At 32.4% G+C, this 13551-nt stretch overlaps 1 protein-coding gene across 7 annotated transcripts in view; it reads left to right on the top strand.

Moving 5' to 3' along the window:
• Positions 1-13551, top strand: part of BBS9 (Bardet-Biedl syndrome 9) — a 380232-nt gene that overhangs the window by 172608 nt on the left and 194073 nt on the right. For all 7 annotated transcript variants that reach the window (XM_072964696.1, XM_072964692.1, XM_072964694.1 and 4 more), the window contains one exon: positions 7130-7225. In XM_072964696.1, coding sequence (XP_072820797.1) covers positions 7130-7225 — 96 coding nt within the window. The remainder of the gene's footprint in view (positions 1-7129; positions 7226-13551) is intronic.

The raw sequence follows: 13551 nt of genomic DNA, 5'->3' as shown, positions 1-13551 counted from the left end.
TCCCTCTCTACCCCCTTTCCCCTCTGGTGACCATAAGTTTGTCTTCTATGTCTGTGAGTCTGTCTCTGTTTTGTAAATAAGTTCATTTGTGTCCTTTTTTTAAGATTCCACATATAAGTGATATCGTATGGTATTTTTCTTTCTCTTTCTGGCTTACTTCATTTAGTATGATGATCTCCAGGTCTATCCATGTTGTTGCAAATGGCATAATTTTATTCTTTTCTATTCTTCTTTTTAATGTAGTTGGTTAATGCTATAAAATTTCCTCGAACTACTGCATTTAACCTTTAGCTACAAATTATGAAATGTGTTTTTCTTTCTATTCAGTTTAAAACACTTTATTTACTTATTTGTTTATTTTTTAAAAACACTTTAATTTCCCCTTTGATTTCTTTTTTTTGGTGTGTGTTTAATATATTTTATTGAAGTATAGTCAGTTTACAATGTATCAATTTCTGGTGTACAGGACAATACTTCAGTCATATAGGAACATACATATATTCGTTTTCATATTCTTTTTAACCATAGGTTACTACAAAATATTGAATATAGTTCCCCATGCTATACAGTATAAACTTGTTGTTTATCTATTTTATATGTATTAGTTAGTATCTGCAAAGCTAGAACTCTCAATTTGATTTCTATTTTGACTCATGTTATTTAGACATATGTTTTATAGTTTCCAAACACTTGAGGATTTTGCATGGAACTTTTGCTATTGATTTGGTCTTCAATTTCACTGTTGTAGGAGAATGTATTTTGTATGGCTTGAATCCTTTTAAATTTATTGAGACTTATTTAATGGCCCCAAGCTAGGACTGTCTTTATATATATTCTACATACATTTGAAACTAATGAATTTTCTGCTGTTGTAGGGTGAGATCTTGCATAAATGTCAGTTAAGGCAAGTTTTCTGATAGTCTTTTAAATCTTCTATATCCTTACTGATTTTTTTGTCTACTTGTGTCAATTACTGAGAGTAGGTTGTTGAAATCTTCAACTATAATTTATTTATTTCTATTTTTGTTGTTGTGGGAGAGCTGAAGTTTTTACTTTATAGATTTTCAAGCTGTTTTAGGTGCATAAAAATTTAGGATTATAATGCTGTCTTAATTATTATGAAATAACCTCTGTCTTTGTTAATATTCTTTGCCTAAAATCTGCTTTGTATGATATTAATATAACTATTCCAACTTTTATTTGCCTAGCGTTACAATAGTATATATGTATTTTCCTTCTTTTACTTTTTTTTATTATTCAAAGGATTTTTTAAAAAACTGAAGTACAGTCAGTTACAATGTGTCAATTTCTGATGTATAGCATAATGCCCAGTCATGCATATTTATACTTATATTTGTGTTTTCATATTTTTTTATTAAAGGTTTTTGCAAGATATTGAATATAGTTCCCTGTGCTATACTGAAGAAATTTGTTTTTTAATCTATTTTTATATATAGTGGTTAACATTTGCAAATCTCAAACTCTCAAATTTATCCCTTCCCACCCCCTTTCCCTCGGTAACCATAAGATTATTTAGTATGTCTGTGAGTCTGTTTCTGTTTTGTAGATGAGTTCATTAGTCTCCTCTTTTTTCTTTTTCTTTTCTTTTTTTTTTCAGATTCCACATATGAGTGATATCATATAGTATTTTTCTTTCTCTTTCTGGCTTGCTTCACTTAGAATGATGATCTCCAGATCCATCCATGTTGCTGCAAATGGCATTATTTTCTTCTTTTTTATGGCTGAGTGGTGTTCCATTGTATAAATATACCACAGCTTCTTTATCCAGTCATCTGCTGATGGACATCTGTCTCCACTCCTTTTTCCTTCTTTATTTTAAGGGACATTTAGGTTGCTTTCATGTCCTGGCGATTGTGTATAGTGCTGCTGTGAACATTGGGGTGCATGTATTTTTTCAAGTTAGAGTTCCCTCTGGATGTATGCCCAGGAGTGGGATTGCTAGATCATATGATAAGTCTATTTTTAGTTTTTTGAGGAATCTCCATACTGTTTTCTATAATGGCTGCACCAAACTTCATTCCCACCAGCAGCATAGGAGGGTTCCTTTTTATTGTTCGTGGTCTTTTGAATGATGGTCATTCTGACTGGTGTGAAGTGATACCTCATTGTAGTTTTGATTTGCATTTCTCTAATAATTAGCAATGATGAGCATTTTTTCACATGCCTACTGGTCGTTTGTATGTCTTCATTGGAGAATTGCTTGTTTAGGTCATCTGCCCATTTTTGGATTGGGTTGTTTACTTTGTTTTTGTTATTAAGTTGTGTGAGCTGTTTATATATTCTGGAAGTTAAACCTTTGTCAGTTGCATAATTTGCAAATATTTTCTGCCATTGCATAGGTTGTCATTTTGTTTTACTTATGGTTTCCTTTGCTGTGCAAAAGCTTATAAGTTTAATTAGGTCCATCTGTTTATTTTTGCTTTTCTTTCTATTGCTTAGGTAGACTGCCCTAAGAGAACATTGCTAAGATTTATGTCAGAGAGTGTTTTGCCTGTGTTTTCTTCTAGGAGGTTCATGGTGTCTTGCCTTATATTTAAGTCTTTAGGCCATTTTGAGTTTATGTTTGTGTATGGTGTGAGGGAGTGTTCTAACTTCATTGATTTATATTCTGCTGTCCAGTTTTCCCAACATCACTTGGTGAAGGGACTGTCTTTTCTCCATTGTAATTCTTGACTCTTTTGTTGAAGATTAATTGACCATAGGTCTTTGGGTTTATTTCTGGGCTCTCTGTTCTGTTCCATTGATCCATATGTCTGTTTTTGTGACAATACCATGCTGTTTTGATCACTGTCGCTTTTTAGTTATTGTCTGAAGTTTTGGCGGGGTTATTCCTCCAGTTTCATGTTTTTTCTTCAGCATTGCTTTGGCAATTCTGGATCTTTTGTGAGTCCATATAAATTTTAGGGTGATTTGTTCTAGTTCTGTGAAAAATATCATGGGTGATTTGATAGGGATCACATTAAATCTGTAGATTGCCTTTGGCAGTATGGCCATTTAAACAATATTAATTCTTTCAACCCAAGAGCATGGGATATCTTTCCATGTCTTTGAATCATCTTTAATTTCCTTAATTAGTATTTTGTAGTTCTCCATGTATAAGTCTTTCACCTCTTTGGTCAGATTTATTCCTAAGTATTTTACTGTTTTGGATGTGATTTTAAAAGGGATTGCTGCTTTCTTTCTTTTCCTGATATTTCATTGTTAGTGTAAAGAAATGCAACTGACTTCTGTATGTTAACCTTTCATCCTGCTACCTTGCCAGATTCTTTTATCAGCTCTAGTAGTTTCTGTGTGGAGCTTTTAGGGTTTTCTATATATAGTATCTTCTTTTTTAACTTTCAAATTGTTTACTTTTTTATATTTCAAGTAGATTTCTTATAGGTAGTGTACAGTTGAGTCTTGGCTCTTTAAAAATTGCAATCCAAAAGTATCTATTTTTACTGGGGTTGTTTAGACCATTTACTTTCAATGTAATTATTGATACGGTTGGTTTTAAGTCTACTGACCTACTCTTTGTTTTTTATTTGCCCCATTTTCTTCTTTTCTACATTCTTTTATGTTGAGTGTATTTTATGATTCTGTTTTTTCTCCTTTGTTGTTTTATTCCCTATATTACCTAGTGTTAATTTAGTTGTTTCTTTGAAATGTGTAGCAATGTTTTTCAACCTTTCTTTTATTATTCCTCCCCCCCAAAAGCCATTTTAGACTTTTTTTTTCTTAATCAACTCCTCTAGACATTTTTAATAACCTGGATAGCCTACATATCTGTTCATATTCTACATAAATATCTGTTTTTATACATAAAATGAGTAAGTTTTTTGAGCCCCATGAATTGATTTTTGCACCCTTAAGAGCAATATTTCCCTGTCAAAAATGCTTGAATGCATGATATCATAAACATGTTTAACTTATCACAGTCTATTTTTAGGTGGTACTATAGTGCCTCACACATAATATAAGAATCATATGATTGTATATGTCCATCTCTCCCCTCCAGCCTGTGTGCTATTGTCTTATATTTTATACCTACATGTATTATTAACTTTGCAATACATTGTTATGAATTTTACTCTAAACAGTGATTACCTTTTAAAAGAGATAATAATAATAAAGACAATAATCTCATATATTTTCTCACAAAGTTACTTTTTCACTGCTTTCCATTCCTTTCTATAGAACTGGATTTTCATCTGGTATCATTTTATTTTTTCTTGAAGTACTTCTTTAACATTTCTTTTGGTGCAGATATACTGATGATGAATTCTTTCAACCTTCTTTGTCTGAAAAGGTATTTTTTTCACCTTTTTTAAAAAGTTACTTTCAGTAGATAAAGAGTTGTAGGTTGACAATGTTTTTCTTTCAGTATTGTAAAGATATTGCTCCACTGTTTTCTGAAGTTGGGTTGACAACACAAAGGCCATTCCTCTATATGTAATGTATCATTTTTCTTTGGTTGCTTTCAAGACATTTTTCTTTAAGCAGTTGTAATTTGGTATACCTTGGTATAGTTCTTTTTTTTTTATTTGTTTGTTTTGTATTTTTGTTTCTCTTGTGCTTGGTGTCTGTTAAGATACTTTGATCTGTGGCTTTATAATTTTTATTCAGTTTTAAAATATTTTGGTTGTTATTTTTTCAAAATTTTTTTTGTGTCTCCACTCTTTTTTTCCTTCTTTATTTTAAGGACTACCATCATATGTATATTTGCCAGTTGAGGTTGTTCCAGTGCTCAGTGATGCTCTATTTTAGTTTCTTCACTCTTTTTTCTCTTTGTGCTTTATTTTGGGTGGTTTCTATTGTTATACATTCATGTTATTTTTTTCTGCAGTGTGTAATGTGCTCGTAATCCCACTCAGTGTATTTTTTATCTCAGATTTTGTAGTTTTAGTTTCTCAGAGTTTGATTTGTGTTTCTCTCTTTTAATAAAAATCTTCCATGTCTCTTTAATGTAGCTCCTTTGAACATTTATAATAATATAATATAATAATTGTTTTAATGCCCTTGCCTACAAATTTTATCATCTGTGTTATTTCTGAGTTAGTTTTGATTGATTTTTCTCCTTGTTAGTGGATAGTAATTTCTTTTATTTTTGAATGTCCTGTAATTTTTGGTTGAAGGACAGAACTTCTGAATTTTATCTAGTATGTTGAGCATTTTAGTTTTTCTGTTAATATTCTTGAGCTTTTTTGTTCCCCTGGGACACAGTTAAGTTACTTGAAAAAGTTTGATCCTTTTTGGTGTTACTTTGAAGCTTTGTTAGGCAGGATGGGAACAACATTTATTCTAGGGCAGAATTTACCTGCTACTGAAGTCAACCTCTTCTGTGTATTCTACCTGATGCCTAGTGAATTATGATGTTTACATTCTGGCCAATGAAAGCAGGGATTATCTCTGGCCCTGTATGAGCTTGTGGATTAGTCCCTGTTACCATTTTTGCTGGTTCTTTTCCCAACCTCAGGTGGTTTCCTCACAGGCATGCACTAATTAGTGTTCTGCTGAGTACTCAAAGGGGACTCTGCAGATTTCTGAAGTTCTTTTTATGTAGCTCTGACCTTTATCTGCCTTGAGAACTTCTGCCAACTTTTGTTCTTCTTGGATTCCCAACCTTATTTCCTCAACTCAGGAAGAATGCTGGGTTGCTTCTGGGCTCCCCCTCCTTGTGTTGTGCCTTGGAAATTTTCTCTAGGTAGTAAGCTGAAGCAATCATAGGGCTCCTTTATTTCTTGTTTGTCAGAAATCACTGTTGTTCATTTGCTGATATCTGGTGTCTTAGGAAATGTTTCATATATTTTATTCCATTTTTATGTTGTTTGAGATGGAAGGGTAAATTTGTCTCCAGTTTTTCCATCTTGGCCCAGAGTGAAAGTCTCGAATGTTATAATTTTTATTTGTTTTTGTCAAGATTTAAATGTGTTCCACTTTTTGCAATTTTTGATATGAGTTTTTTTTTATTATATGCACTTTATTTTACTAGATTATTGCACAGAATACAGTCATACACAAGGTCTTTATCAACAGAGAGGGCATCTCATGTTTCTGAGAGAAGCCTGGGTTAATCTTAAAATTAAGAAATTTCAAAAGAATTTTCTGATGTCTCCTCTTTTATAGATTTTTCTCCTTTATATTTCTTTTTAATTTACCTTTTATTTCTTGAAGAGTACAAATTATTTTTTTCCTCTGAGTTTTCCATACTTTGAATTTTACTGATTACATCCTGAAATGTTACTTAATATTTTCTCTGTCCACCTTGTTCCCTGTAAATCGATAATTGCATCTAGAGCTAATAGTCAGGATTATTTTGACCACCCTCCTTCATGAATGGTGGTATATCTGTTCATCAGGAAGTACATAATGCCTCTTTATCCCTTTTTTTGTGATGGTGACAGCTATTGATATTCAATGCTGAGATCAATTAATTCATTAGAAGTTGAAAATTGATGGTATTCTATTTCTTATAAGCTTTCTTCAATTTATAGCTGAAATATTTGTGTATAGAGTTCCTTTCCCTTATCTGCTATTGGTTTTGTGGTACCATCTGAGTAAGATCATCAGGATAAGTGCTTGATTCTTTGTCTTTATTATTGATTTTTAAAATAATGAATTGATTCTCTAGGACCCTTCAATAGTGAGCATTTGGATTTTTTGTTTTGTTTTTAGTGTCAGTATGAACACATGACCTTATATTTGATGTGTTTCACTCCAGTGCAATTATTATCTTTTTAAATACTTAGATATTTTCATCTCTGGCCAGTGGTAGTCTCTTTTGGTTCGCTCTTATGTCCTTTTCATACAACTCTACTAGTCACTGATAATTTCCTTGCTTTTCGGTGTGACAGGTGTTTTATGTTTATCTTGTGCACTTCGTGCCTCAGACCTAAAGTGAACTAGGAGAATAAAGGAAATTACATGATTTCAGCACATTATTGTGAGGCAGAAATTTTAGCTGTTGGAAGCAACTATGGAAATCAATTAATATATTATATAGTTCATAGATATGCTTTAAACATGACTAGATGTAAAAAATACTCATTATCAACTAAGTTTTCTATTTCAAATGTTGTTTGCTTTGTGGTTATGTAAGGTGATTTTTTTTTTTTTCTTTTCTTACTAGGCTTTGCTAGTCAGTCAGAAGATGATCAGGTGAATGTAATGGGTTTTCACTTCTTAGGAAGTTCCCGAGTTACTCTTCTTGCTTCCAAAACGTCTCGTAAGTAAAACCATGGTATTATTGCTTTTGAAAATTTTTACTAAGGACACTGAATCATGGTCATCACCACATCAAGGATTTCTGCAAAGGGTGATGTTCAGTTAGATATTGAAAACTAAGGGCTATTATATTAGTTATGAAGATAGGACCCTGTTTTATTGGAGATATGTAGCTTTGGTTTTGGGGATGAGGAGAGTTTGAGAGAGGAATTTAAAGAATTGAAAAATGTTTTTGAGATAGATACATGGTGAACTAGGTTTTAGGAATAACTAGAAACTGCAGTTAATTTTGTGTGTGTGTGTATATTCTTAAATCCTCCTTTTTGACATTGGCAAAGATGAAGGTGAAAGTGGATGACTGGTGAGACTAATCTCAGTAGAATGAAATACGATAATTGTATTGTCAAGTTTGAATTTCAGATTTAAATATGCTTTATTGATTTGGTTGTTTCATATGAAAATAATAGTTGAGACAACTCAGTGTAAAACTGACTTTTGATGGATGTACATAATGAAGCTACTAAACTCACGGAGTTTTATAACCTTCATGGAAAAAAATTAAAATGTTAAGAAAGGAAATGTTTAACAAATTTTAGGTATACTAAGGGTATTGGGGAAATGAATATATTTATATCTGTTATCTATACCTATATCTGTATATTCATGCTGTTTGTACAATGGGCTTTCACTTTCTACTTTATGCATTCAAAGCCTTAGTTGTTTAATTTTTTTATAATTCAAAAATATAGTAAAATAAGAGCATATCTTTTTGAAAAATGATGATTTGAACAGGAGGAATGTATATATACATCCCTATTTTAGAAACTGAATGATGTTTCTGTGGTTAAAATCATAACAGCTTCTAAATATGTAGATTGATGACTGGTGAAATAGGCTTGGATACAACTAAAAATTATAGAATAAGACACAGAAATCGAATTCAATTCCTAGCTGAATGAGAGAATTCTGTACTTATTGTAGTCTTTGTGATTGGTCATGATTGCAGTCTTCTTTACATTGGCACCATTTTGTTTTGATTAGCTTTACTCTTCAGTTGAATGATGGAATCATTTTTCTACATATCTCTTAGTTAAACTATTCTCTTTAGTTAAACTGAAAAATTGTTACCAACATTTCTTTGGGAAATTGTACACATCTGTTTAACTTGAGTTGATGATGCTATATGATGAATCTGCAATTGAGACCATTTAAAAAAGAGAGAAAGTTATTTTTTTGTGCAAATGGGGATATTTATGTCCTAAAACATTATATTTATTCTTTTTTAGATAAAGTAACTCTTAGAGCACTGCTGTTACCCATGATTACATTACCATTATCTAAATTTCACCAAACAGCGGAGTATATAACTGATTTATTCACATTCATCTTAATATATGGCAATGAATGCCTATAGTGTGGGCAGACAGACTCAATAATGGAATAGGGCAGGATCCTTTAAATAACAAACCAAATAAACTGTGTAAATTGAAACCTTAAACCTGAAGAATAGCTGTTGAAATTCCCTTGTGGTTTTTTGGCTTCAGTGACACACAGAATTCTACCTAAGAAATGCCCTTGAAAATGGGAAGGGTTTCAGTTTTTCACTGTTGAGTATTATGCTGGCTGTGGGTTTGTCATAAATAGCTTTTATTATGTTGAGATATGTTCCCTCTATACCCACTTTGGTAAGAGTTTTTATCATAAATGAGTGCTGAATTTTATCAAATGCTTTTCTGTATCTATTGAGATGATCATGTGATTTTTGTCCTTTGTTTTGTGTATGTGGTGTATCATGTTGATTGATTTGTGTATGTTGAACCATCCTTGTTCCTGAGATGGACTAAACTTGATCATGGTATATAATCTTTTTTATGTGTTGTTGGATTCTGTCTGCTAATATTTTGTTGAGGATTTTTGCATCTGTGTTCATCAATGACATTGACCTGTACTTTACGTTTTTAGTAATGTCTTTGATTTTGGTATCAGGGTGATTGATGGTGGCTTTATAGACTGAGTTTGGATGAGTATTCCCTCCTTTTCAATCTTTTGCAAGAGTTTGAGAAGAATCGATAGGAGTTCCTTTTGTATGTTTGGTAGAATTCCCCAGTGAAGCCATCTGTCCTGGACTTTTGTTTGTAGGGAGGTTTTTTTATTGCTGATTCTATTTCATTTCTAGTGATTGGTCTGTTCAAGTGATCTATTTCTTCTTGATTCAGTCTTGGTGGACTGTATTTTCAGAAACTTGTCCATTTCTTCTAGATTGTTCAATTTATTTCCATATAGTTGTTCATAGTATTCTCTTATTTTTTTTTTATATTTCTGTAGTATTGGATGTAATTTCTCCATTTTTCTTTCTCACTTTATTTATTTGTGTTCTCTCTCTTTTCTTGTTGGTGAGCCTGGGCAGAGGTTTGTCAATTTTGTTTACTCTTTAAAAAAAACCATCTCTTGGTTTGACTGATTTTTTTGCTAGTATTTTTTTTTTAAATTTCTGCTTTATTTATTTCCTCCCTGTTCTGTATTGTTTCTTTCCTTCTGCTGACTTTAGGTTTTGTTTGCTCTTCTTTTTCTAATTCTTTTAGGAGATAGGTTAGGTTTTTTATTTGAGATTGCTCTTGTTTTTTGAGGAAGGACTGTATCATGAACTTCTCTCTTAGGACTGCTTTTGCTGCATCTCATAGATTTTGTGTGGTTGTGTTGCCCTTGCAAATGAAGGGAGATAGATGTGAAGAAAGTCCAGTTTTCTGGGATTGTGGTAGATGTTGGTGCTTCCAGATGCTCTATCAGAGAATTTATCTCCAAGAAAGGAATGAAGTAATTTGTATCCAGTCTTTGTTTGATATTTTTCTTTTTTTGTGAAAGGCAGACAGTCTTTAGAATGGACAGAAAAACCCTACATATGGAAAGAACCCAGTACGTTTTCCCTAGTAAACAGTCAAATGCTATATAAATTGTACAAAGCTGTTCTTGTATCTTAGTATTTTCTGTGCATTTTAAAACCTGCTTGATAATCAACCAAATCTTGAGGTGTGCTACATGGTAATTTTAGTTCAGTTTGGTGTAGATCAGCCAGAGTAGACAAGAGAAAAGAGGATGCAGCTTATTGTCTCAGATATTGTCACATTCTCTGGGAAACTGAATAGGTTTTTAATATCAGAAAGTAGAGTAGTGATTCAGTGTAATTAGAGTTTATTATGTGAATTCTGAAAAAAACCCAAAGCATTAAAGGTAAAAATATTTAGGAAAAATACTCTACACTAGAGAGATTTCTGAAAATGATTTCCATAGTCCTAAATTGAAAATAATAAGACAGGTGATGGATAAGTATATTACTTTGATTGTAAAGGTAGTTTTACAGGTGTATGTATATGTCCAAATTCATCAGATTGTATATATTAAATAGATGCATTTTTTGTATATCAATGATGTACCTATAAAGTTTAAAAAGTAACAAGAAGAGATCAAGTATTTTTCTACTATTTTTGTGAGATCAAATATCTTTATAATCAGAATTATAAAATATTTCCACATGGAAGTCAATTATATTGACTGATTCAGTATAGATGGATTTCAGAAGAAATATGTATATATTCCTGCCATGCCACTTTTGTAAGATTCAGATCCATATTGTGAATTATTACCTCACACAACAAACTTTACTATCTCTCTTTCCCTCCTCCTTCCTGCTCTTTTCTGTCTCTATACTTTTCTTCATCTTTCTTTTATATCTATTTGTACCTTGCCTTGTTCTACTTGTTTCTTAAAGGATTTAAAATATATAAAAATTATAAAAATTTCTAAAATATGAAAGGAGAAAATAAATGATTGAAAGATTAGAGAGAGAAAATAAGAGCAGGAAATTGATAAAGGTAAGAATAAGATTAATATCCAGAAATGTATACTGTATAATTGATAAGATGCCAACAGCCTAAAAATAATAAGAAAGTATTTTGGTTCCAATTTTCAGAATGCTCCAAAGATCAAATCAAATCAGTTGTTTAGGAGATGCATAGCCTTTACTGATGCTGAGTCCAGGATGAAAGTTCTCTCCTGAATAACACAAAGGCAACTCCTTTAATAATGCCTCTATAGCTAATTTTTTTATCATTATGATTATTATACTTCTATTATTATAATTTATGAGTAAAAATTTCATAGAGCTTTAAAAATAATAAAGCTCAGTTTACTAAATATGTTCTACCTGAGCTGAAAGCAGTGCAGTTTAAGCTGCAGCTTAATACAAGGAAATGAATTTAGAATGCCTAGTATTGCAGGTTTTTAGTATCTAGTATTTTCCATAAGAATTGGGCAACCAAACTCAGTAATTCAGAAGTAAAATGTAGCTAGAAGGAGTCATGGGTTTTGTTTTGTTTTTAAATGAACAATATTAGAACATGTTTGAAAATTAATTGAAATTATTGAGTTCATGGGAGAGGCTGATGATCAGGAAGGAGAAAGGAATCATAAAGCAAAGAATCCTTGAGAAGGAGGGAGGGGGTAAGAAGCAGAGCCTGGTCGAGGGTGAGGTTGAGGAGAATTGGAGGACAGGTCTTTGTAACTTTACTGTGATAGGAGATATTGGATGTAGGTCCAGGAAGATTTTGTAGATTTGTTGATGGGAAAATAAAGGAGCTTTGGTGATGTCTAAATTTGAAGAAAAAAAAAAGGTATGACATTCATTTCTTGGAGAATAAGTAAGCAAACTCATGAAAGGTAAGGCAATGTTGAATTCCCATTTGAAGTCTGAGATCCTGAATTTTGAAGTGAAACTAGCCATCCTTAGATGATTTTCTCTGGCAGTGATTTGTTTATCAGTAGCCAAGCAACTAAATTCAGGGCTGGAATTTTGAAGCAGAGAATTGGAGATAAAATATTTTAATGAGAACAATTGTAATAATAGATTACTAAATCTAAGATAAGAGCAGTAAAGATAAGAGAAGACTAATACATAGTGAAAAATTAATGGGTTCAATGGATCACATGTCTCAAGAAGGCTGAAGTGAAATATTAGGAGTTATAGAGCAAGTGAACTAGAAGAACAAAGTGTGGTGGGTGGTCAGAGAATGATTGAGCTGTTGGTGTTAAGAGGTCAGAGGGACTACAGATTCTGGTGACAAGCTCATCATACAAGGTGTGAGGTTGGGGAAGTGGATTTTGAAGACAGACAGAAGACCAATGGAGACAGGGATTTCTGGGAAATCAAATGTCTAGGTTGTGGATATTGGAAGAGATTGTTCATGTTAGCACAATGAATGAGAAAAAGAAACACATTCAGACATATTATTGTGAAACTTTAGAGCACTAAGGATGAGGAGCATAGCTTCAAAGATTAGAAATGAAAAAAACAATCTACTCAAGGAACGTGAATCAAGAAGGCTTTTCATCATAATCATTAGATGTTAGTTGACAATGGAAAAATTTTCCCTAATATCTGATGGAAATGATTTTCAGCTTAGAATTCTGTAGCCTGCTAAACTGGTAATTAGCAATGATGCTGAGTAAATGTATCCTCCCATTATCACAGGTAGGGCTAAGCAGTTGCAAATAGCAAATTTATGTTGCCTCAGGTAGGCCTTTGGAAAATGGAAAGGATAATTAACATACTAAACATTTCAATATCCTGAAGGATTTTCACATACTAGAAGGAGTGATTAAATTGAATAAGATCAAGTTTAAAAGTCCTTTGCTTATCCATTTTGATTATTTTGCTTTCAGGTATAGCAAAAGAATTGTAATCATGTACATGAATAAGAATGGGCCCTTGAAAACGGCTTTCTTTTTATATCTGCCAAAAGAGAGCATATGTGATCTTGAACTGTATTAAACAAAATATCTTCAGAACAAAGAAAGTGAGAGTCTTGCTCCACTCCATCTGCGTAGATCATACACCTTTGTTTATTTTTAATTCAGCAGACATATTAGACATGAAGACTGTTGTGGCTGTTGTGGAGCTCCCGGACTAATGGGAGAGACAAACAGGTAGAGAACTGATCATAGAATGCTTGATGTGCTTGAAGCACAATTTAGCTGCTATTGGAGTCCAAAGTAATGAGGTTCCATAAGAGATTTTATTTGTAAAGGACCTTGAAGAATGGATAGGTGATTATTAGGTGGAGGGCATTCCAGAAAGAGGAAAAGATATTTTCTGATGCTTGATAAAGCACAGGGATTTTAGAGATCAGTAAGTTTTCTCCTCTGCCTGGAAATCCATAGAGTAGAGACTCTGTAATAGTCCTTTAATGAAGCCAAAAAATTTAGGGACAAGTGTAATCATCAAATCTAAAGTCATCTGACACCACCTCATGCCACTGTGAGCACTTTAATGTG

This window comes from Vicugna pacos, chromosome 7 (genome assembly GCF_048564905.1).
Source record: "Vicugna pacos chromosome 7, VicPac4, whole genome shotgun sequence".
Lineage (NCBI taxonomy): Eukaryota > Metazoa > Chordata > Mammalia > Artiodactyla > Camelidae > Vicugna > Vicugna pacos.
Note: the sequence above shows the minus strand (reverse complement) of the source record. Positions and strands in the feature narration are given on the sequence as shown.